We start from the raw sequence: 27,363 nt of genomic DNA on the forward strand, positions 1-27,363 counted from the left end.
AATATGTATGTCCGTACATGTGAATGATGTCATCTATTTCCAAAGCAGAATACAGCCATTACTGAATATGTGTCATTCTACCAAAAATCTAATTAATCACAAAAATATTCAGTGCTACTACAGCTTGCTAAGTCATCACCACATCTAAGATGTGACTGCATAACAGCTGGCCATAACTGAGCCCTTAGGCAGAAAACAGTGCACCATGGTGGAATTCTTAGAAGAGAAGCAATAGTATTAAACTGATGCAAAAGGTTTTAACCTCAGGACGCTGATGGTATAATTGTTAAGAATTGTAAACATTTCTGACAGCTATGAAACTCATTGAGTGATTTTGGCTAATCATTTTCTTTTCACTTAATTTCCTTTCAGAGAATAAAATTTGGAATAAGTACAACATCACCTTGTATGTCATAGGAGAGCAGATAATAAATGAACAAATAAACACATTAGAATCACCATTATCTAAATCCTAACTTTCTTGTGAAACATCTCCCAAAGATGAATCACAACTACCTGTTTCTGCAAATAAACCAAAGCAGCAGGGGTAGTAAAATCTGACTGGTGGAATGGAACACATGCACATACATGCACAGCTTGACGTAAACAAATTGAGTTGCATGTGCGTGTGCAGACCTACCAGCCCACTGCGAGTGCAAGTCGGCCCACCATGTGTGGGGTCCGGTTCCAAATAGGTCTACGGCCCAGGGGTTAGGGATCCCTGGACTAGAGCATATAAAATATAAGAAATAAGCCCCATAAGTACATGCAAACTACATCTTAGCTCAACACTTCTACCGTGGAAACAGAAACGCACAGATTGCTTGAAAACCACCTATATGACTAAGCTTTCCTCATATGGCTTCTCCAACCAATTTACCTTGCCTTACTTTAAAAAAATTATGGCTGAAATTAGTATCCCAGAATAATATAGAAGGATTTTAGGTTCTCCAACTATGCACTAAAAAGTTGAAAAGATAATGGACCCATTTACAGTGAGTTCCAATGCCAATTTTAGGCAGCCATGAGAATATATATTTCGGATAGCATCAATGCATATTCCTGCATTACAAATCTATGGAAGTCTTGGGGGAAAAATAGAACTTGCCCTATAAAAAATCTGGAAGGAGTGATTATTGATTAACTGAACCCAGGATAACTCGCCCTTCCTTGTGTATGTGAATGGAGGAAGCATTCAATTATTTCTTCAAATAGTAAAAGGAAGGACTGAGAGCTAATTCAACAAATGGGCCAAAAACAGATATGTAGAGATAGACATGGAATATCATTTCAGCTAACTAGGTTAGGTGGAAGGAACCCTCATTAAAGAAAACTTAATTAAATCCCTTTCATAACTGAAGCATATGGAAAAACCTGGAAAGTTGGGGGGGGGCAGAAAAGTAATCTACTAAAGGTTGCATTACCTTTTATAAATAAAAATAAGGTCCCATTATTCTGATTGGTATAAGAAAATCTTGGCTTGTTTGAGGTCAAAACAAAACTAAGTTGCTTACAATGTAGAAGTTCTTATAGTCACACAGACACGGGCAAAGTTGGGGCTCAAGCGGATTCAAGCTGATGTTGCTTTTCTCCATAAAATTGTTATATAAACAATTTTAGGCCAATATTTAAGTAGCAATGCTTAATATGGCACATCAAGAAGAGACTAAAAGCCACTTTTTCATAATTAACGCTTTTAGCACATTTCAAAAATATAATTAAGGCAATAGAATTTATAATATCTACATTTTAAAAGAAAATGTGACTGAAATGATGGGAAAAGAGAAATGACTATGCAAGGTTTCCTATCAGGTCACTGTGACCAATCATCACATAATTTTGTTTTCCAGAAACCTGACTCTTCATAGCTAAGTTCTTGATCATGAGTGCACATTATCTTGTTATATTATCTGGAAGTCCTTCTGCTCAATAGATCCCAAGGACATGAGCAGAGTATTCTCCAAATTATTATTTTTTCACTTGCAAGCCTGACTTTTCAGGCGGTGGGGGGGAGGGCGGGGAGAGATTAGGAATAATCTGACCAACTGGATCCTGGAAACTAACAATGTCGATCAAGGAAACTTGATCACAATACCACTTTATAATGTCTTGGTAATGGCATTCAGTTTTTGTTGCTACGTTGTAAAAAGGATGTTGAGACTTTAGAAAGAGTGCAGAGAAGAGCAAGGTGATTAGGAGAATGGAGGCTAAAACATATGTAGAATGGTTGCTGGAACTGGGTATGTCCAGTTTAATGAAAAGAAGGACTAGGGGAGACATGATAGCAGTGTTCCAATATCTCGGGGGCTGCCACAAAGAAGAGGGAGTCAAGCTATTCTCCTGAGGGTAGAACAAGAAGCGATGGGTGGAAGCTAATCAAGGAGAGAAACAACTTAGAACTAAGAAGAAATTTCCTGACAGTTAGAACAATTAATCAGTGGAACAACTTGCCTCCAGAAGTTGTGAATGCTCCAACACTGGAAGTTTTAAAGAAGATGTTGGATAACCATTTGTCTGAAGTGGTGTAGAGTTTCCTGCCTAGGTAGGGGGTTGGACTAGAAGACCTCCAAGGTCCCTCCCAACTCTGTTTTATGTATTATATTAACTGGGAACCAACCGGGAACCAAGAAAATCATAAATTGTAGCTATCAAACAACTTAAAAATGAAAAAGTTGCAGAGCCTGATCAAGTCAACGTAGAGATGCTGAAGGCAAGATAATTGTAGCCGTCAATTATATTCACAGGCTATCCTAATTATTATAGAATGAACAGGTACTGCTTGTTTGGACCCTAGTGATATTGTTCCTGTATTTAACAAGAATGATAAGGTATGATGTGAAAACTATCATCGAATCACCCTTCCAATCAGAAAGGTCACTGTGCATGTTTTCAAAGCATGATTACCATCAATGCAAACTTCCACACCCAGGAAAAGCAATGTGATTTTAGATCAGACGGGGATCAGATTTTAATCGACAAGTAAATATTTAAATATATACATACTGTTTATTGATTTTAGAATTGCCTTTGACAGAGTCTGCAGAGTCTACAAAGACACCCAAAATTATTTTGGTGATCAGTGTACCAAAACAATCATCCAAGTCATTGCTGTCTTTTATGATGATATCCTTTGCAAGGCTGAAATCCATAGTGAGAAAACCAGTACTTTCACAGTCAAAACAGAAGTGCGATAAAGATATAAACTATTACCAATGTTGTTCGATGTGGTGACAAATTGGGTGATGGAGAAAACCTTGGTTGGACATTTAGGAGTTCAATGTGACATGGATAAACTGAACTAACAGATGGACCATTAAACCAATAACATTGTTTTCATACAGAAATCAGAACTGTAAGTACGGAAGCTATTAGATGTCATAAACAAAAGAGCCAAGAGGCTCTTAGACAAATTATTATCCACATTATGGATAAATTCAAAAAAGATCAAGGCCATGCAATTGAAATAACACAAATTAACTTTGCCTTAAAAGCTGAGCAACTGAGCAGATGGATTAGTTAAAATATCTAGGCACTTTGATCCCTGGCATTTTGTGCTGCTGAATTGAGTAATATGTAGCCCCACAGCAAGATAGGTGGCAAATAAATTTAACAAATAAATAGACATCAGTGTGAACACGAAAAATTTGAATACAGATAATCCTTGATTTATGACCACAACTAAGATTAGAATTTACATAGTTAAGCAAGGTGGTTGTTAAGTGAGTCACACTCAATTTTACTATCTTTTTCCTATGATTGTTAAACAAATCACTGAAGTTGTTAAGTGAATTGTGCAATTTTTAAGGGATTGTAGTTTTCTCCCTTGACTTTTCTTGCAAGCTGCCAGCTGGATAATTCCAATCATTAGAAACACAGCAGGAATAGTGGACTGGACTCAAGCATAACTAAAAGCAATGGATAGGGAGACCAGAAAAATAATGACAATGAATCATCCTCACGGAGACATTGACAGATTCTACCTACCAGGACACATAGGTAGGCGTGGAATGTTCCAACTACATCTCTTCATGGCCAGTACATTAAAAAAAAACAACCAGGGAAAGCAGATAATAACAAGACCTGGTAATGGCTAAGAACAGCAACATTGAAGAAAGAGACTATGGGACTAATTCTGGCTGCACAAGACCAAGCCTTAAGACAAATACAATGTTAGAATTGAAAAGACAGTAACAGACAGTAAGTGCTGCCTATACAGTGAAGTTGAAGAAATGGTGGATCCCCCTGGTAAGTTACCACAAGATCGCACAGACTGATTACAAGCAACGGAATGACAAAGTAGCAACAATTGTGCATTAGAAGATCTGCAAGAAATATCATTTGCCTGCAAGGAAGAATTGGTGAGACCATAATATAGAGAAAGTCATAGGAAATTAAAAAGTTAAATTGTTCTGTGACTTTAGAATTCAAACAGACAGGCACCTGCTACATAATACTCCAGATTTAACAATTATCAATAAGAAAGCCAAAAAATCTGGATACTGCATGTGGCAATACCTCGAGACAGCAGAAGAGAAGAGAAAGAACGGGAGAAGATAACAAAATATAAAGACCTACAAATAGAAATAGAATAAAAAAGCAAACAAAAGTAATACCAATTTTAATAGGTACCTTGGGTGCAATTCGAAACAACTGGAGCATCACCTGAATACCATAGGCATTGACAAATTCGCTATCAGTCAATTGCAAAAGGCAGCTGTTAACTCACAAAACTTTCCGGCCTGCTTTATAGCTTCCATCCTGCAACGATAATACCATCTCACATCCCTATCTGCCTATTCTAGGTCCTTAGTAAGGACTCGAAAGGTAGGCAAAAATGCCAAACTAGTCTGAACATCTCACTGACTGTGCAATGAATAATAACAGCAGCAGCAACAACAACAGCAACAGGTAATGCACAAACTGAAGAGAAACAACTACAAAAAATAATGGAATATCGCAATCTGTAAACTGAAATTGAGCAATTGTGGAGGGAAAAAAATCAATGGTTGTACCAATAGTAATTGGAGCCCTTGGAGCAATACCCAAAGGGTTGCCTAGATGCAGGAAATTTTGAACTTATCAGACCTCAATTTTCTGAATTTGCAAAGAACCACCTTATGCAGAACTGCCTATATACTGAGACATTAGTTCAACAGTTCTTAGGTTCTTGGTTAGGACTTGAACTGTAAAGTTTTTACCAGTCCCAGACTGTGAATCAAATTGAAGATTAAATCTTGAATAATAATGAGAGCACTGAAAAAGTGACAAGAATGGATAATGTTCACATAATGACAGAAATGGCGCAAAAACAAGCAAAGATCAAAAACTGGAATGGCCCTAGTTTGGATGAGCTGCATGGATTCTGGTTGAAATCACTAACAAATTTGAATGCAAGGTTAGCAAACCAGATTATTCAGATTCTGAAAGTGAAAAGTGTCTTAACAACCGGAAGAACTTTTTTGATTCAGAAGGACGCAGAAAAAGAGAAATAAACCTGAAAATTACAGGCCAATAACTTGCCTGCCAACAACATACAAATTATGTACAGGCATTATTGCAAACCAAATTTATAAATATTTGGAAAATAAGGATTTGCTGCATGTAGAACAGAACAGAAAGGGTGCTGCAAAAATACAAGAGGAGCCAAAGACTAACTGATGATTGATAAACTGGTTTTGAAGAATTCAAAGAAAAGACGAGCAGATTTGTTCATGGCCTGGATTTATTATAAGAAAACATTTGATTCTGTTCCATACAGCTAGATTGAGAAATGCTTAGACATTTTTGGAATTAGCAGCAATATCCAGAAATTCCTGAAGACCTCCCTGAAGCTATGGCAAACTAAGTTGATGGTGTGTGGAGAAGAACTTGGTTGAAATCAAATGAGGAATCTACCAATGTGTCTCATTGTCATTTCTGTTATTTGTACTTTTGATGGTGCCACAAACAAGCATTTTGAGCAAGACAAACTGGCTATGACTTGGCTAAAAAGGGTTGAAAATTTCCTATTGGCTCTACATGGAAGATTTAAAACTGTTTGGAAAAATAAAAGATGAATTGGGCTCACTGCTGAAAAGCACAGAGTTTAACACTGAAATGCAATCTGGCATTGACAAATGTGCAACAATTGCTATTAAGGCAGGAAAAATTGTTAAAATGATGATGGATTTAAACTTAATAATGAAGAGTTAATAAAAGCAGTAACATCAGAAGAAGGGTGCAAGCACTAAGGAGTTGTAGAAGCTTCTGATCTGTTAAACAAACAAGTGAAGGAAGATACTTCAACAAAATACCCTATATTTTGGTCTCTAAGACACTTTCGCCCACCCCAAAGTGGGTGGAAATGTCAGTGCGTCTTATTGAGCAAATGTTGCCGAAGCACTGCCCACCTGCTGGCCCTCACCATTTGGCTATTTTTTTTTTTTTTTGGCCTCTGTGTGCCAAATTTTTAGCCTCCATGTGCCCTGTTTTCGGCCTCCATGTGCCCCATTTTTTACCTTTGGGCATTCCTGTTTTTGGTCCATTTCAGGCAGCAAAGATTGCCACCGTTTGCCACCAGAAATTGCCCACTGCATGGAATGGGCCAAAAATGGGAGGCACGAAGGCCAAAAACAGGACATGGGGAGGCAAAAAAACCAGATGTGCAGAGGCCTAAAATGGGATATATGGAGACTGAAAATAGGGTATGTGGAGGCTGAAAACAAGATGTGCGGAGGCAGGGATAGGCGTCGGCATTCCCCACAACCTGGAATAGCTGATTGACAGTATTCCAGGAGGCTGATCCAACCGCCAATCAGCTGTTTGTGCTAAATTAGGCTTTGATAGCAAGCTGAAGCTGATGAGGTTGTTGGCTGTTTGCTGCAAGGACAGGCTGTTTGCTGCTAGCCAGATAAATACCAATGGATGCTGGGAGGCAAAGACAGATTTTTTTCCCCTCCCCAAAAGCTAGGTGCATCTTAGGGTCTGCAGCATCTTATAGTGTAAAAAATACGGTACATAAAATAAGTCAAAAAAATCTTGACATCAAAGCTGAATGGAGGAAATATCATAAAATCAATTAACATCTGGGCAGTGCCTGTAGTATGATACTCAGCTGGAAAATTGATTGGACTCAGCTAGAAGTTGATAATTTGGATTGAGACAAGAAAACTAGTGACAATGCACCATACTCAAAAAATGATACTGATCGATTACATTTGCCAAGATCACAGGGTTGCAGAGGACTCTTACAGGTGAAACAAACTGTGAAAGAGGGAAAACACGGCTGAAATGACTACATAAAGAAAGCAAAAAGAGCCTCTGCTGAAGGAGATGAACAAGGCAAACCTCTTGAAAACAACAAGAATGAAAGCAGTGTATCGAAAGGAAATAATTGACCATCGAGTTCCTAACTGGAAAATGAAGCCTATGCACAGTCAATATACAAAGCTAACATGAGATATCTTTTCATTTGGAAACCAGGCAACCTCTCCTTTGACTCAAAGCCCTCTAACTAAAGAAGTAAAAAACTGAAACCAAGAATAACTGAACACCTAGAACAGCAAAAAAGGGGGGAAAATCAGAGTAAGGTTGCCTGCATTAAAGCTTGTTCCAAAGAAACAACTACACAAGCACTAAAAGATGCAAACACTGCAATAACAAGTATAAGCACCAACTCACTGCAAAAAAACAAGCCAACAAGCCAATACCTGGGATATAAAATCAACAAAGAAGAAGAAAAAACCTGCACCACAAAAATGGAATATTAGACTGGAAAATAAAATCAGCAAGTTGAGATCAGGTGCAAGCAAGCTACAATAGATGAAAGTACAAGAAGAACAAGAAGACCAAAGAATAGATAATCAAGAAATACCACCTAGAAACAAGAAAGCTCAAGGAAGCCCTGGAAATAATAAAGCAGGAAATAATGGCTGTAGCCAAGAAGATAAGCAGATACAAAGCTCGAATTGTAAATTATTGGCAGAACCTCCAATTTCAATCCAATCAGAAATGATTCTACCAATCCATGGAGATGGATTGGTGGAAATGAATCAATTAGTAGCTGACAAGGAAGAAATAGTGTAGTTCTGGGCGCAGATATGGGATAATCCAAAGAAATACAACAAGGATGCAGCTTGATTAAAAGAGGTAGATAAGAAAAAAAAAAGCTGAAATGAAAGAACTAGTAATAATAGCAGAAATGATAGAGAAAAGAGCAATGAAGATCAAGACTTGGTCCAGCACTAGGTGAAGATGAACTGCATAGTTTTTGGCTGAAACATCTAACTGGTTTATACCTACTTGTTGCCAAGCAGTTTAACAACATATTACAAGAAAGTGAAATTGAAAAGTGGTTACCATCTGGCAGAATACCTGATAATGAAAGATCCAGTAAAAGGGGCATCACCAGGCAACTACAGGCCAATTTCCTGCTTACCAACAACTGTCAAATTGTTAACTGATGTGGTAGCTGATACAGTCCAACAGCAACCAGTTGAAAACAATCTCTTTCCATCTGAGCAGAAATGTAACCACCCCAATAGCAGAGGAGCAAAAGATCAACTCTTAATTCACAAAATGATTTTGGAAAACTACAAGAGAAGGAAGACTAATGTGAATATAGCATGGATTGACTTCAAAAAGGCATTCAACTCTCTGCCACGTGACTGAATAATCAAGTGCCCAGAAATAACAGCAGTCAGTAGAAACATCATAAGCTTTGTGCAAAGATTGATGGCACAATGGAAGACACAGTTGCAGGTCATTGGTTAGAGACTGGGAGAGGTTAATATCAAGAGTGGAATATTTCAAGAAGATGCACTGTCATCACTACTATTTGTCATTGCCCTTTTTCCTCTGTCAACGATACTGAATAACTCTGGCCAAGGCTATCAAACATCAAAAACACCTGACAGACTATTCCACCTCCTTTACATGAACCATCTGAAGCTATAGGGGAAAACCATCTGAAATAGAACTGCTGTTCAATACTGTATATAGTCTAGATATTGTAATGGAATTTGTATTGGACAAATGTGCCACACTCATTATCAAACAAGGAAAAATAGTGAAAACTGAAAGAACCAAGATACCTCATGAAAATAACATTAAGAGTCTGGATAAAGATGATTACCACAAGTATCCTTCTAGAAAAAGAGAAGAGGTGAATACATCAAGAGAGTGAAGATGATCTTCACTCAATGAAGGAAATACCAATGGAGGCAATCAACATCTGGGCAAGTCTTGAAGGATAATGAAGATGATCCACTGAAGATAGTATGCCAGGAAATTGCACAGACTGACTACAAGTAGCAGCATGACAAAGTAGCAACAATGGCTGATTGGAAGATCTGCAAGAGATATCATTTGTCTGCAAGCAAGAACTAGCAGGATCATAAAATAGAGAAGGTAATAGAAAATGAAGAAGTTAAATTGCTCTGGTACTTAAGAATTCAAACAGACAAGCGCATGCAACATAACACTTCAGACTTAACAATTGTCGATAAGAAAGGCAAAAGAGTCTGAATAGTGGATATGGCAATACCTGGAGACAGTAGAACAGAAGAGAAAAAACTGAGAAGATAACAAAATACAAAGTCCTATAAATAGAAATAGAATGAAAAAGAAAAAGTAGTACCAATTGTAATAGGTACCTTAGGTGCAATTCAAACCAACTGGAGCACCATTTGAACACCATTGGCATTGACAAATTTGCCATCAGTCAATTGCAAAAGGCAGCTTTATCCAAATCTGCCAATATACTCAGACGTTGCCTTAACAGCTCTTAGATCCTTGGCTAGCACTTAAAGTGTTAAGTTTTTACCAGTCCCAGACTGTGAATCAAACTGAAGATTAAATCTTAATAAAAATAATAATAATAATTCCCCAGTGAGGCATTACGTTGATGTGGTTGTGGGTCTCGCATCTTCCCGAGGAAGATGAGAATGTAGCATGGATTGACTTCCAAAAGGTATTCAATGCCAGAAAAATCTCATCAGAGGAGTCAGATATAGATTGTCTCTCCCATAAAAAAATATGGTAAGGTGTAAATTTCAGAAAGCCATACCAGCTCAGATGACACCCTAGTTAACAAGGTCCGTACTAGATGTTGGAACTCCTTGATATCTGATGAAAAATGGGCTACAGGACTGTTGGCTGAGCAACAGGGACAGCAGCTGCAAAACTACTGGAAAAAAGAGTGCTTGGGAGACACATTGTATAGAATGCTACATTAGTTTGGGCTAAAGGCATAGGTAAGATTAAGTAAATGCATCCTGGGGAAGGGAGAACATGTGGCTGGGGATTGTGGTATTTAGCTAACTCTGCCACGGGCACAAAGCAGAGATCTGATTTAGTTATTAGTGCTTCTCTTCTACAAAAATCTTTTTTTCATTTTTTCAGATGTCAGTCTAGATTCCATATAAAATAAATAACATAATAGAAATAAATGATAAAAATAAAATAAGAATAGAAAACTAGCCTGTCAGGAAAGATGTGTTGGAAAACAATCTGTCTGCAGGAGATGACCAGGCTGAGCCTGAGGAAGGGTTCAAATGCATCATCAGTCTCGAGTTCCTCTGTACCCACAAAAGATCTAAGTCCAGTCCACCTTGAATTCCACTGACTCTTATCTACCACCAATTTGCTTTGACTGTTAGTAGCTCAGATTCTTGTAGCGAGCTTAAGCTTGCAATAAATTTTTATATTCATTTGAATTTCCTATATTTCCTGATTTCTCACGCTTGTCAGTCATACTTCTGTGGTTCTGCCTAGCACTTGGAGATGAGAAACAGAAACTGCTCAGGTGGAACCAAGTTACACTGAAGTAAACAGAGCTTCTTTCCTTGCATTTTCCTAGTGCAGTATTTCAATTGTTGATTAATAATCAGAGATGCCATATGCCAGCAAGTGCCAAACAGCCACTGACAAGCACCCTCATTCACTTCCCTTATCAGTTTGGATTCAAAGAACCTGAATAGAATCCTATTTCTTTTCTTAGAAACACAAACTTTTTTTAAAGTCCGTATTAAAATTAGCAGTCTTTTATCTTCATAATCTGACAAATTAGTCATTTTTACATCACCACATATACAGACCTCGATCCGTGGCAAGCACCTCAAGTTCTAATTAATGTCTGCCACCTGTCTAAATACTATTAGCTAATGAGGTTTCTTTTTCCCCCTCTCTGATGCTTTTTCATTTCTTTTAAGGTCTATGCAGAAATATAATCTTTATTTAAGCCCAACAAATGTTCTCTTCCAGCAATGAGAGTTTATCACAAAGACTAAAACCAGCATTGTTTTTTGGTTATCAAGTTACAGTAGCTTAAGTCTCTAAGCACTAGGATCTCCATATAGCTGATCAGTTACAGCTGTTAATTGTGGAGTGGGGAGGCCAGCTGACATCTGTTTCTTGCCCAGTTACCTAATAGTTCATTTCCAGGTCTTAAAAAGGTAGTACCCTCCAACCAAAGACAATGTCCAACTCTGCCAAGACCTGCCTTCTATCCTGCTTGGCTTGTGCTGGTTTGTTCATACAATGCAAATTTGAGTGAACTCACATCTGCCACTGATCGACCCAATTCGTGAGCAATCTTTTCCCATCGACCAGGCGTCCCTCCTGGGAACTTAACCATACTTCTTGTCAGTTGGCTAAGGTCCTCTTCCATCCATTCAGGGGCCTGTAAAATATTTGTAAAACATTTAGTACACCAAGAAACTCGAAGGGCTTTTATAGTAATTGAAAACACCAAACACGAATCTTAAGCAAAGCAGTCCAATAAAATCTGTTAAGCAATAAGAATGTTTTTTACAGCTTTTTAATGGTGCCTACATGTAGAAGATCCAACCTATCTGATTTATGTAATAGATGTTGTACACGTATCTTGAAGACCAAGCCTATCTACTTAACAAAATAATTCTAATCTTTCTATGGGTGTCAATGCATCCATGTTCACATACAGGGAGAAAAATAAAATAAAAAAGCCCCATGATAAAAGTATTTTTCATGGACACATGTTTTAACTTACAGGCACTATAAAAAAAGCATAGAGAATATATTCCTTGGGGATGCGTATTTAGAAATGATGAACCAGGCTCTTATTTAACAAAATAGATAAATTTGCTAAGTTATAAATTGCTCTGGCAAAAAAAGGGATTTTAAGAGATTGTGAATAATGTGTTAAAAAACAGCCAAGCCTGCATAGCTCCTAAGAAGCACGGTGCACTCATTAGGGAGGGTAGAAAACGCACCCATCAACTTCCAGGCACTTGCATGACACACCCATTGTGAACAACTTCTTCCTTTTTGAATCCTTTCTCCAAGCAAAAGGAGCTGCATGAAAAAGCCTTCACATGCACCCAAGAGCAATTTCCACTGTCCTTTCCTATCAAAACACCATCTGGATCAGGCTTCCTCTGCACTGATACAGGCAGTGAGCAACAGCTTCCCATTTCTCTTTTATTTCTAAAAGGAGCCTTTTATGACAAATACCTCCCCCTAATCACTATTTCTGATAATGAACAGGCAGGCATCAAGCAGTTTGCATTACAGAGCCATCAGTGCTAAACAACAGTCAGAGGTGAATGACCCCTGGGACCATCTCCACAGCTACAGCAAAGCTTCTGCCTGACACTAATCCTGCCTGTCATTCTCCCACTGTGCTCGAACTGCACTGACGTCCGCCTGCTGCACTGCAAGCAGAAACGGGGCCCTCTCTGACTTTTTACTGTCTCCCCCAATCAATGGCTCCAGCGTGCTCTTTTCACCATGTCCAAATGGCAGCTTCACTCATCGTCAGAGGGCCTTGCCCCTTGTTTAAAGGGGCTCCCCAAAGGCACTCCCATTTGCATTCATTTGCAAAGCAAACTACTCTTATTCACTTTGTTCAGGGCGATCAGGAATGCTCCCTGAAGCAGAGAAATTGGCATAAATATACAGCCTGCTGCTTAAAAGACAGTAAATAATAGCCAATAATTGGAAGGATTTTTTTTTCAGTCACCCTTCGCTTGTGTCCATGCATGTCTTTGTCCACCCAATGCCAAAATCAAATCTACCTGGATTATTGTACCATTATCAGTGATCAAAATAGAACGCAGGAGCACAAAACAGATGAGAACATGCATTGCCATAACCTAACACAGAATGTCCCATTTTCAGCAGAACAACACCCATACACATACAAAGTGGCATTGGTTTGGCCTATAAAAAGGAGGAGCTAATTTCCATTAGACAGTAATAATTGCCTTCTGTGAGAAGGTTCTACTCACCAGTTTCCTCAAAACATTACTTAAGAGTTATGTGAGGTAAAATTGACCATCCAAATAGCAGAGTATCAAATGCACACAGCTAGAAACCCTTTGCAGCATACTGCATATTATACATCAAATGCAGTTCTGAAGATCCTGTTGCCCCAAATCAATTCAATGATATTTAGAGATAAAATATTTAGAAGATGTTATAAATAATCAGTGGGAGATTCTCCTGCATGGAATTGAGACAGCCTATGATGTCCACTCTGGGATATCAGCAACTGATTTGCTACCAACACCTAAAATGGCATTGTATAGTACGGTCAACAGATCAAGTTCTTTGAAAATCCAACAAGTTTTGAACCATTTGAAATTGGGTAGAGTGGTACAACAGGAAAGAAGAATTATTCCCCAAATTGTTTTTATTGTATAAATAGATTAAATATAAGCATTTGCACATAGGTGGTCTTTGACTTACTACAATTAAGCCTAATGTTGCTTAGTGAGACATTTGTTCAGTAAATTTTGCCCCATTTTACTATCTTTCTTGCCATAGTTGTTAAGTGAATGTTTATGGTTGTTAGGTTAGTAACACAGTTGATAAGTGACTCTGCCTTCCCCATTGACTTTGTTTGTCAGAAGGTCACAAAAGGCGATCACATGACTTTGGGACACTGAAGCATTGAAATTTTGATCACGTGACAATGACGATGCTGCAACTGTTGTAAATCTGAAAAGCAGTTATAAATCATTTTTTCAGTACCACTGTAATTTCAAACCGTCACTAAATGAACTTGCAAATCAAGGACTACCTGTACATGCTTTGATGCATAAATATGCATCAAATATATTTATATATGCATACATCCATACCCCTTCATACATGTAAATGCTCATAATTTATTTTAAAATGCTCACTTTTAGATTCTCAGTGCATATATTTATCAATCACAAAAGCTTGTCTATTATTAAGATCTGCCTCTTTTTCAGTCTAAAAGTGTTATCTTAAAGGTTAACTACACTAGAGGTCTTATAGATGTATTGGGCTTGAAGTGTAAAGCGTTAAGACAGAAACTTCGTTATCAAATAGTCTGATGCATTGTGCAGTTGTTTATTTAGTTTTGAGTGAGACATTTAAATAATTTTATGTTTATCAATGTTGATCTTTTAGAAATCATAGCTAATTACTGATATAAACTTATTTTTTATCTCCAAAGGTTTAACTTAGCCAAACATTAGAATGCTAATAATTTCTAGTCAATATTTTATAAACATCATTGTAGCAAATAACAATAAAATAAATGAAAGCGAAAAAGATTTATTGTGGCTACAATTTTTACACCTCTGAGGTCAGTTAAAGCATCTGGTTACTGGTTTTATATTCACAAAGCCATTGCTATGAGGGTCTTGTGCAGAAAGGAAATGATTAGTGTAGCCAGAAGGCAACCTGGCTTCTTTTTTCTAGTGCTACATTGTATCTCTGCTTTTTAAGAAGCAAGTGGCTGCATTTTCAATAAAGCAATTTTTTAATTTAATATTTGGTTTTATAAGGTAAAGGTTCCCCTTGCACGTATGTGCTAGTTGCTCCTGACTCTAGGGGGCGGTGCTCATCTCCGTTTCAAAGCCGAAGAGCCAGCACTGTCTGAAGACATCTCCGTGTTCATGTGGCCGATATGACTAAACACCGAAGGCGCACAGAGCGCTGTTACCTTCCTACCAACGCAGCCCCTATTTTACTACTTGCAGTTTTACATGCTTTCAAAGTGCTAGGTTGGCAGAAGCTGGGACAAGTAATGGAAGCTCACTCCGTTATGCAGCGCTAGGGATCCAAACCACTGAACTGCCAATCTTTCTGATTGACAAGCTGAGCATTTTAGCCACTTAGTCACCTTTATTTGATTTTATAAAAAATCTTTATTTTCCAATTACGTCTTTCTATGCATACTAGATTCCTATTTAATTATTTTTAGTTAGAATAATAGGCAGTCTGGAGAGAAGTGTCCATGAAATAGATAAAATTTGTAATTTTCCTTTAAAACTTTGAAAGAGTAAAATAAATTTATGAATAGCAACATAAACTGTGAACATTAACTTAATATCCTTTCTTTCAATTTGAAATTTATCTTCTATTAATATAACTGCAATGTGCCAAATCATTTTCATGCTGAATCTAATAAGACACTTTAAGAATGATAGAGAACATTCCATGTTTCTAGGAAATAGCATCTTCCACCACATTTTCAACATTTCCATAATGGTTATATCTAGAGTTAAGTCAAAGGCGTTAGACTACAGCCAACTTTGCAAGATATCTGATGCTTTACATGAACAGTAGACATATAGCCTGGAGAACTTCACACAGATCTGAGAAACCACTCTTTAAATGTCAAGATAAAATTTAGATGCCAACAGCAGAAAATCACCCATTATAATTAGAATGCTAGTAAAAGCATAATTGAGCTTTTCTCTCCAGAAGTCAGATTGTTCTTAGAAATGCCCATAACTGATACTATGGGAAACATTTCAAATAGTAATAGCATCCATTCTTAAGCAAGAGTCCAGAAGCTTCTCTACCAGACTTTCTCCCTTCTCGGAGAAGTTTAAATATCTAAAATGCAAAAACGCAAACAATTTTGTTAGAAATCAGCCCTACACAATCCTTGTTTGTTGGTGAAGAGCCACAGCTTTGTTCTTCTTTTTTTAAAAAGGTTTACTGAATTTACAGCTCTTAGGCAACAGTTAATTGGGCTTTTAGATGCAGCAGAACCTCCTACAATTCAACTGCTACAATCATCTAGGAGGGTGGCCGCAGTGTGAATTTATTTTCCTGCTCCGAAGCCAATACTATGAGAGTTAAATGAATGCATATGCATAAGCCTTTATCACTTCAAACTACGTTTGTCCAATATTACCCAAAACCTGGCCAGAATTCATTTCTATAGTAAAGTAATAGAAAATGCCACATAGGGAGGGGACAGCTGTTGTATCTACACAAGCATCCAGATTTTACATCAGAAAAGCTGTGCTTTGGGATTAAGTCCCCACATTGAATGCTGTGCAGTCAAAAAGAAAAGCCAGAAACAAGAGGCCCTATTTTAACACAAAAATTAAAAGGGATTTGTGCACTTCATAAATATTCGTATGATTTTGTGAAAGAACAGAAGGAGGTTACCGTATTACATTTCAATAATGCATATCAACTTCTATTAGCTTATTACATTTATTGTTGTTTTAAGCAAATGTTATTATATATAATATTTTCTCCTCAGGTGGTTCTAATTTGTAATAATTAAAAGTAATTAACACACAGTGTTTATTTACATGAACGTGCACCTGGATTTTGCTGACCCAGTCAACAAGAATTTTTAATGTTCTGCCATTCATTTTCATTCAGAAAATTCTATTGCTCTTGACTTAAAATTATTTATTTTAGTTTCATATCATTCAGCATACTTGAAAGTAGCAGTCTCTACAATTAGAACGGTATGGATTGTTTAGAGTAAAAGCCTAAGATTGTTATTAAATTCCTGCTATGAATTATTTGTTTACTTATCAGGAAAAGCAAGCTTTGATTTTTGATTAAGGATAATTCTTTAAGAACTTCCCAATAGTCTATCATCGTGTTTTCAAACTTGCCAACTTTTAAGCTATATGAATTCAAGTTCCCAGAATTCCCCAACCAACATGTTGACTGAGAGAACTCTGGGAGTTGAAATACACATATATTAAAGTTGCCAAAAACACTCACTAGTGCATTTATCTGTGTCCTTCAGCACTGTAATGGCAATTAAACAAGCAAACGCCATTATAATAAAACTGAGCTCTGAGCAAGTCATGGATACCCATACTTGACAGCAGAGAATGGACAGCTGCAGTTTTCTTTGTGCAATTCCAGCTGAATTTCTCATGATACTTTGGCCTCACTCATGAATCCATAATCTATCTACCTGAAGAAGAAGGGAGGAAAAGCGGGGATCGAAAATCAGTGAAAAGAAGATGGCTTCCATTATTTTTTCTAAGATACTAAAGTCTGAAATAGAAGTAGCATAGGGTTGCTGTCTGAGATAGATATATTAATGCTACTCATTCCATAGCAAAGTTAGCATTATTAAATGTTCCGAAAGTACTGTGAGATGTTAAAGCAGGACATTTAGAGAAATATAGTACATAGTATTTGGGATAAGTACTTTGCAACATTCACAAAATCTTTAAGGATGTTTCTGTCAATTGTCTGGTGACCCTGCACCTGGTCTGTCTCAACCATCTCTCCCAGCTCCAAGATGACCTAAAAGATTAAGGCCAACTAACCCCGAATTATAAAACCATCATAATACATGTGAGATAATAAAGTGTTTGCAATTCATAACCTTGACTTACATTTTAATCTCCTAGGTTTTTAAGAACTAATGAAAATTGTGATCCTTTTACAATATCACCTTAAAAATAAAAGGTTTTTTAATTACTGAGTATGGCATTCAGTTAATAAAAGCATAAAGATCAAATTAAAATGAGCAATTATTTATACTGTCTCACAAGATAAAAGTAAAGATTAAAAATATTCTAAATTATCTTGGTGTCATCAGCCACTAACTGCCCACAAGTCTAAAAAAGCCCCAAGGTTTAGTTTCTTTTGAAAAATATTAAATGTATATCCATTTCTTCATTAAACATAGGACTAAGGTGAGTTCTGGATATCAGGGCTGAATCCAAGAGGACAGCCAAGCTACCAATCCCAAGATCAGCTTGATCTCATGCAGGTTCAGTCTGATTGATTTTTCAGTTGACCAGAGAAATCCCCATCTTGTCTAGATTAAACTAGTCAAAATCTTTGAAAAAGGTATGTATGTGTGGATGGAAGAGTTAGGAATGCTATTGTTATTAAGGAGTTCCAGGCAGCTTATAAGAGATTTGGGTGTTATTTTGCTTGGTATGAATACTTTTTATGTTATGCTTTTCAATCTATCTGCTTGACCTAATAAGAAAGCTTAAAATTCTTTATTTGCTAGAGTTTTTGTTCATTGCCTTTGGATCCCAAAGAATTAGTTGTCTGGGTACCTAATCACTGCCCTGACACTTGGCAAAACATAACACAGGTCTGCAAAAACATTTTTTTCAAGAGATGTTTTGGCGATTCCACGTAATCTTTATGTTTTTTGGTGTGCTGAATCTGAAAATGACCTCCATTTTGTCATAGGAAATTTCCTGACAATTTAGGTAACTATGTTAAATAAGGCAATACCTCAAAATAAATGGAAATAGACTTATAAAATTAAAGTTTTATTACAATATTTTCATGAAAATCCTTTTTTGAACTGAAATGAGCTCACCTACACACACTAAACTCAATTCTTCTTCCTTGTGAGGCTCCTCTTGGTGCATTTACGCTTGTGAGTAGCATCTGGAATGTCTCTCTGAAGCATCCAACAGTAGTCTGCTATCGTAATGCTCCATTTTTCCTGGTATCTCCTTTCCATCTCTTTAATGTCTTGGTGGAATCGTTCACCTTGTTCCTCACTCACAGCTCCCAAATTTTCAGGAAAGTAGTCAAGGTGGGACTGGAGGAAATGCACTTTCAAACTCATCAGGCAACCTAAAGCTTGAAATGCTTTCAGCATTCTTCCGACAATCTTTTTGTAGTGAGGATCTTTGTTATTGCCTAAAAGATTCTGTACTTCTTTAAATGCAATCCACCCTTCTTTTGAGGATCCGTCATGGTATTGACACACTCTTGATCAACTATAAGCCTTCTAATGTCTGGTCCGACGAACACACCTTCCTTCAATTTTGTCTCCGACAGGCATGGAAACTTGGTGATCAAGTATTTGAAGCATTCTCCATCTCTTGGAAGTGATTTTACGAATTGCTTCATCAATCCCAATTTTATGTGGAGAGGTGGTAGAAGAACTTTATGGGAAGGTACCAAAGTTTCTCGGAGGACATTTTTTTCACCGACTGTTAGCACCCTCGGCTGCCAACTCTTCTTGGTCCAGTGATTTTGTCGGTCTCGACTATCTCATGAACAACTTGTCTTCCTGGGCGAAGTAAGGAATGAACTCCTTTTCACGATGTCTGAACCATGAAGATGACACTCCTGGCAACAATAAATTTCTGCTTTTCAGCCTTGATCCAAGTAACTCAGTGGCATCTTTGGGAAGATTTAAGTCTCTTACCAAATCATTCATCTCCTCCTGAGAAAACAATTTTGGTCTTGTATCATCTTCAAAGTCAGAACTTGATTCGTCATCTGGTTCAGGTATGACTTCACCTTCATCGGAGCTAGGTATCTCTTCCAAGGTAGCAGGGGGCTTGGGTACTAGTCTATCTGTGCCATGGGGGATGGGACGAATTGCTGAGTGACGTTTGAGGTATGAAATGGAATGCTTCCATTCGGAATTAAACCCTTTCACATCACATGAACAAAAGTAACAGTCATCACTATGGTTCTTTTGCTCTCGCCATTCCATAGGAATCCCATAACAGAATTTTTTTTTCTTACCCATGAACCAGTTTCGGAGGTCCTCAAGACATCACTTGCACACTTTATGAGGCACCCAAACTTTATCTTGATCTCCAATTTTTAGTCCAAAGTATGCAAAGTATATTTTTTTCACAAAGTCTGTAATATTTTGCTGTTGCTTCAACACTGTATATTCACCACAGATGAAACAGAATCTTTCCGGCGAATTAATACACTTTTGTGGAGCCATAACATAATGGTTGAAGAATTATGAGCTAACATGAATTGCGATGAAAAAGTGTGAACAGCCTAGAACCAAGAACCTGATTATGATTCATGCACAAGTGTGGCATGCAGGAGAGAGCAGCTCTGTGTCTGTACACGAGACGTCACAGTGCTGGCCACGCCCCCTGCACTGACCAGAGATACTGCTATCTGCCCTGTGTCTCCCTCCCACTGGATTCTTCAGGAAAGATTAACACCGTCTACCATTAGAAGCACAGACTTAAAACTTGCTTAGCTTATGTATATATTGCTGACCATCAGATTTACAGTGCTATTTTTTTTACATAATTCGGACAAAAGGTTTTTTTGGCATTTTATATCTTAAATGCACTTATGTGAATTAATTAATAGTAATTTGGACTTTAAATTTGGTTAAAACCCCATAATATAAAAAAAATACCAAAAATTTAAAAAAAATGATAAATTTGAAGACAATTTTGCATGTTGTGGCAAATCATGATGTCTAGGAGTTTTTTCAATATTTTATTTGTTTTCAGCACATCAAAATACATGGAAATTAGATGAAAATAATCAAACAGCTTTTTAGTCGCAGACCTGTGATTAGCCACAAAGATTGGATCCAGTGACAATGCCCTTCTGGGGAAGAAAATCGGCAAGGTGATAGTGACCAGAATTATATTTCTGGTTGACCCAGCACAAGTGTCTGGGGTCAGAAGCTCAAATATTAAACCATGTGATCTCACCAGTGTCATGACAGCATGAGTTGGCACAATTTGGAAAGTTCCAATACAATACTTAAATGTATGTAGTTACTGGGAGTAGCAAAAATCAGTGGGTGAACTAGGATGCGTCTTTTTTGTTGTGCTCCAGAACATCTGGGAACAATTAAAAGCTAGTCAGAGGAAGGTACATCAGCAAGATGAAGAAATTATCGCTTATAAAGATTAGCAATCTGTCTCTTGAGACTGGGACTGGAACATGCCCAAGATTGGGAGGGAATCAACAGAGGAACTAATTGTAACTACGACTGTTTGATTTGCAAAATTAAAGCATCATAAACAGGCAAAGAAAAGGTGCATACCCAACCTCTCATCTCATTCTGGGAGTGGAATATAGAAACCTGGGATGGTCATATGTGGGATTCTGATGATGATGAATCCAGTTTAAAGGATTGGGGAGGTGCCTCCAATTTCCTGGTGGAGATGACATAGTGCCTGGAAATTTTATAAAACTATAAAAAACTATAAAATTGGTGTATTTTTGTTGTCTTTAGGAATGCATTTAGGGGCATTTTAAACAAAGGAATAAAAGAGATGAAATTTGGTATGCTCTTGCTTAGTGAGCTTTAAAACACAATTCAATGTCTGCATTTGGAACTTCTTACCATTGCAAAGAGTGTGGCAAATTTGTTGTCAAATGTATGTATTTTTCCCTCCTTCCTTTTTTTTTTAAATCAAGGAAGGAAAGGGCTACCATTTTTTTTTTGACAGACATTTTGCTATAGTGCCACCCAAGCAAGAAACTGGGAAATTACAAGTTCTGATTTTGCCTTTTTCACTACATACAATTGGGTGATTTTGGGCTAATCACTTTCTCTCAGCTTTAGGAATGAGGCACTTACAAGCTATTTTCAAAAAAGTTGCCAACAATACTAAAAATCAATGTGGATTTAAAAACTAAAAAGAAATTAAGAGAAAATCCCCAGCCTAAAGTGGTTAAAAGAAGATTGGAGACAATGCTGCTTTCATTTCTGGCACTTATTTACTAAAAAACTATGAAAGCAAACTGCTTCTAAACGTGGGCAAGACTTGTTATTTATACCCAATGTTCCCCCTCCCGAAACTGACAAATAAAACAATGTAGTTTTGCAAAAATTGTGGGAAAGGTGGCCAAAGTTCACTTGGGAAGACCACTAAAAGTAAGGTGACTAGGAGATTACAGGTTGTATATTAAATTAGCCATTTATTTGACTAATGGGAATGGTAATGCATGGAAATTCTACAGGATTTCAGAACCCATAGCTTTCATTGGGGTTTGGGGGCACAGGGTTAGTTCCCTGGAACTAACAGGAGTCTTAAAGAAATTATGTTAAGATGTTAATTTTGCGAGATGGGGAGCAGCTTGCTTTCTACTCTCGTGTAAAAATGACTGCAGGAAATGGGTTGGACTTTTAAGGCTCTTATCATTAAAATATATTTTTCTAAATGTATTTTCCTAAAGCTGTTACGCTTAGGAAAAGATGATTCTTCCTTTTGAGGAGGCCTAGGCAAAATTTCTTTATTGGTACTGCTTAACTGTTATGCAGGGACAGAGTGGCTCAGTGGCTAAGACGATGTATTGATCAGAAAGGGTGGCAGTTCGATGGTTCAAATCCCTAGTGCCGCGTAACAGAATGAGCTCCCATTGCTTGTCCCAGCGTCTGCCAACCTAGCAGTTCGAAAGCATGTAAAAATGCAAGTAGAAAAATAGGAACCATCTTTGGTGGGAAGGTAACAGCGTTCCATGCGCCTTCGGCCTTTAGCTATGCCAGCCACATAACCACGGAGACATCTTCGGACAGCACTGGCTCTTAGGCTTTGAAACGGAGCTGAGCACTGCCTCCTAGAGTCGGGAACGACTAGCACATAAGTGCAAGGGGAACCTTTACTTAACTGTTATGCAGCTCCCAAGAATGCTTTGCATTCCAGTTTTTACTAGCAATCTCTCTCCTCTCCCTTGCACGTAGAGTCCAATACTGGCTCTAATGCAAATTTCTGGAAGAGAAAAAAAAAGGGAGGAGAGAACAAATTTTAAAGAAAGGAAAGTTAAATTGCAGGTGTCCTTGCTTATAGCAAAAACAAGACAAATCAGGAAAGTAAAAGTACTGAAAAATAAAAAAGGGGGAGAATCCCAATGACAATGAGGAAAACTAAAATTATTTTCAAGGAAAGAGAGGAAGGTTCTCACTAAAGGCAATGAATGCAAGGATTTCAGAAAGAAAGAATGATGGTGACTTCATGTATTTTAACTTTTAAACTCAACAAAAGAAGTTTTTTTAAAAATTTTATTTGAACATCAACATGGCATATGATGAACAAAAGTTATATATATATATATGTTGTTGTATTTGTGCTGATAAATAAATAAATAAAGGGAGACTAGTATAGATCTATTTCAAGTTATTTAGCTCTCATCAGCTAGCCATACCCTTACTGGGATTTGAATATATATATATATATATATATATATATATGTGTGTGTGTGTGTGTGTGTGTGTGTGTGTGTGTGTGTGTGTGTGTGTGTATGTATATATATATATATATGTATGTATGTATGTATGTATGTATATATATGTATATATATGTATGTATGTATGTATGTATGTATGTATGTATGTATGTATGTATGTATGTATATATATATATATATATATATATATATATATATATATATATATATATATATGTTTTCTGAGGTTTTCGCGGGTGTTAGTATGTAGGTCTCTAGTTGTTCGGGTTTTCTCCCGCGTAGAATTGGAGATGTCTTGGCGACGTTTCGACGAAGTCACATTCGTCATCTTCAGGCTGCTGCTGGTTTGGTGTTTCCAGGAGTAGTACTCCTGGAAACACCAAACCTGAAGTAGTCAGCAGCAGCCTGAAGATGACGAATGTGACTTCGTCGAAACGTCGCCAAGACATCTCCAATTCTACGCGGGAAAAAACCCGAACAACTAGAGACCTACATATATATATATATATATATATATATATATATATATATATATATATATATATATATATATATATATATATATATACATATACATATATACATATACATATATACATATATATATATATATATATATAATATATGTGTGTGTGTGTGTGTGTGTGTGTGTGTGTGTGTCTATATACGTACATACATACATACATACATACATACATACGGCAATGTTTGATAGAGCCTCCCTGGGCTGATATAGTTTATCTGAAAAATTTTAAAACAGTTTTTGGCTGAAGAAGCAGTTTAAGCATTGAATATATGCATCAATTTTCTTCTTCCCAGCTTTGTAAATGTTGATTCTGGAAAGTTATGGGGGATTAATGTAGTACTAATTTTTTTTTGCAGTTGGGTTGTATGATGTTTATCTAAACAGAAAATGAACTGTTCAAGTATTATCCTCAAGGCAGATACAACTGTAATTATATTAATCTTTGACTATTTATCTCTACTGCAAAAATATTCAACTAACCTATAAACACATTTGCTCACCTAAGAGTGGGCAGTTAATTGTAATGGTCCAGAGATCAGATATTAGCAAAAATATTGAAGACTCCTATAGTCAAGAAGGACACAGGTTTAACCACACACTATGGTTGACAAGGCAAAGAATATTCTCCTTCGTTGGTTGACCCAAAAGGAGAAGGTTGTATGAAATTGAAAAGAAGATGCTTTAAGTCAGGCTATATTTTAGTTCAATAAGCAATTTCTTTATAAATTCCAGAATAAGAGAATCTTTTAAAACTGGCTGTGGACGCCACAGAGGATGGATGTACAAATTGACTCTAATCAAAAGAAGTGGTCTACAGGATTCTGGTCAGAGCTATTTAAAGTGTAGAAATGTGGTAAAAGCAATTGCTGGCAGTTTTCTGTGCACCACAACAGATCAAAGGAATCAACCCAGTCACAGTTAAATAGTCACCCAAAATAGGGGTGGATAAATGATTCCTAACAAGAAAAAGGTCAAGGTCAGCCCAGGCCTCTACTCTGGCGAAATGGAAAGCTTATTTACAACTGAAAAATATGCTAACTTTATCATCATAAATCACTGAACAGATGGTAGTTTGGGGTCTAGTCATATTTTTGGGGAAAGGTTAATAATGAGCTCTGAAGGGTCCCACTAACAAAAATTAAATGATTGGGAGATGCAGTTAGTAAACAATCTTTGCTTTCCCTTTGAAATGATTTGAATGTCCCCTGAAGCCTCCATTTGGTTTAATGTACAAATGTCTGCTGGCGGCATTTGAAAAGCAATTGGGGTCTTTAGTACTGGTTAAGTTTGATTGGATTTTTGCTGATATTTCATTACCCAACTAGGTAACATCATCCATGCTCATTTGCACAAGAGCAGGGGTGTCAAACCCGCAGTGTCATAGCAACGACACGTGATGTATCGGGACTTTCCCCCGTTCGCTAACCAGATAGGCGTGGCCAGTGCATGACACATCTGGCCTGTGGGCCACGAGTTTGATAGCCCTCCACAAAAGGTTAGACCTCCAAACCTATAGACCTGGTTTTTTCTTCATATTAAGAACTTTCTAGAGGTTTGGATGTCTTTCTGAGCTAACTTTCCTGTTTTTCACCCTTGCTTATTCAATAAAGGGGACAGGTGGCAACTTCATATAGCTGCGCAGCTTTTATCGGTGAAAGTCTCATGAGTTTTGAATCACGTGCCATCAGGTGTCGCAGTCTGATGATTATAGAAGCAAGGTCATTAAATTATGAAGGGCAGGTTTTGATAGAAACCTTGGGATTTTTGTTTGTTGAGAGATTCTATGTGGATTCTGGTGCTGGGTTCTGTGGAAATTAATCATCCTTGAGGCATCTTTCCTGTCATTATTAAAGAGTTCCTGGTAGCTTGTAAGAAATTTGAATATTATCTTGCTTGGTATATATGCTTTTTAGGATATGCTTTTTAGTCCATTTGCTTGACTAATAGTAAAGCTTAAAATCCTTTTATTTACTGAAGCGTTCATTGTCTCTGGATCTAAAAGAACCTATTGCCTGGACAACGAATCACTGCCCTGACACTTGGCAAAACAGTAGCCCAATTTCAGCTATCCAAACATTCAATAGCAAAGCTCAGTCAGAGAGAAGACCATTCAAAAAGTGTTAAAAATATAAATTTTACTGGCCAGGAAACCTAAAATCCACCTGTAGGAACAAACAAGATGTTTATTGATCCTGAACGCTTTTGAGAGATCTAGCCGAACCAAGCCTAATGTATTTCTTTTTTTAAATATATTTTCTAGAATTGATGACCTAGGGTAAACCAAATCTACTTTCAAAATAAGACACATTGAAAAAATGCAGATTAATCCTCAAAGCTGGTCCACCACTAATTTAGAACTTTGTTCTGAAATGTTGAAATTATTCATGATAAGGATCATACAAAAGAATCCCAGCACTGATAAAAGATGTTTAAAATAATGACTGAATTAGAACTTCTCTAGCTGATTTAACCAACAAGTATAGATATAGATCAAGTATCTTCACACTGCTGTTGACATACCTTCAGAGTAAAAAACAAAAAGATGATGCATTGAATCCATGTCTTTTGCATGTTTGCAACTGTAAATCTGAAGTTAATCTGAACAAAAATTTATATTCAATAACTAATTTAAAACTTTTTCCTCTTTTAATTGCTCTTTATATCATTATCAAAATCATTTTTTTCACTTCTACTGAGAGTGAAATATCCAAGAAGTTTAAAAGTTTAAAAGCTGGTGAATAACAAAAGAATCTAGGAAATGTGGGAAAGGTCAATTATATATTAGAATTTGCAATGTAAACTAATCCCCAAGCATTCTCTCTGAATATCTCTTCCAAAATGACATTCAGCACCAATGTAGTCAGAAAAATAAAATCTCTTAAATAGTATTTTTTATTTATTTCATTGAATTTCTCTAAAAATCCAATACATCACCCAGTCAGATAATTTCTCAAGAGAACATATTAATAAATTTCAGGATCAGCATTTATTTAATTTAGATATCTTCTAAATGGTATCAACAAAACAAATACCACCACAGTCAGGAGACATACAGGTTGTTGATTATTATTATGGTGGGTCACAGTTAGCCAAATGTTTAGACAGGATTTGGTATTTGTCTCTACTGAATCTTTCCAAGGACATGGGAAGGCAGATGTTGTTTAATTTGTTATTTAAGATGTAATTGTTTGATACTGTTGATGAGGAGGAAGAGGATGCTTTTAAAGAAAAAAATTAATCTGGAGTTTTTGCAAGAAGCTAGGGACATAGTACTATTAAAAGATGAACTAATTTACATTCGAGGCTTATACAGTAACAGAACAGTGTGTGTGACAGTGGTGGGTTTCAATTTTGTTTACTATTGGTTCACTCGTGTGAAGCATTTGGGTGGGCGAGCGAAGCCTCCCGCCGCCACCACTACCGGTTCACCCGAATCGGGAGCAACCCACCACTGGTGTGTGACCATATCCTGATTTTATTATTTTTAGACATTTATACTTTTATTATTTAATTAATTAATTAATTAATTAGTTTGTCAAGCATGTACAAGATAACAGGTAGAAGTATAAACATGGTCATGAACACAGGAAAGGGGTACAAATAAATGGGGACAATAGGACAATGCTGATGCACTTATGCATGCCCCTTACAGACCTCTTAGGAATGGGGCGAGGTCC

At 37.0% G+C, this 27,363-nt stretch overlaps 1 protein-coding gene across 2 annotated transcripts in view; it reads right to left on the bottom strand.

Moving 5' to 3' along the window:
* DNAJC1 (DnaJ heat shock protein family (Hsp40) member C1) overlaps positions 1-27,363 on the bottom strand; it is a 109,071-nt gene that overhangs the window by 14,468 nt on the left and 67,240 nt on the right. For both annotated transcript variants that reach the window (XM_032236994.1, XM_032236995.1), the window contains one exon: positions 11,540-11,659. In XM_032236994.1, the coding sequence (XP_032092885.1) occupies positions 11,540-11,659 (120 nt within the window). The remainder of the gene's footprint in view (positions 1-11,539; positions 11,660-27,363) is intronic.

The sequence above is a fragment of the Thamnophis elegans genome, chromosome Z (genome assembly GCF_009769535.1).
Source record: "Thamnophis elegans isolate rThaEle1 chromosome Z, rThaEle1.pri, whole genome shotgun sequence".
Classification (NCBI taxonomy): Eukaryota; Metazoa; Chordata; class Lepidosauria; order Squamata; family Colubridae; genus Thamnophis; species Thamnophis elegans.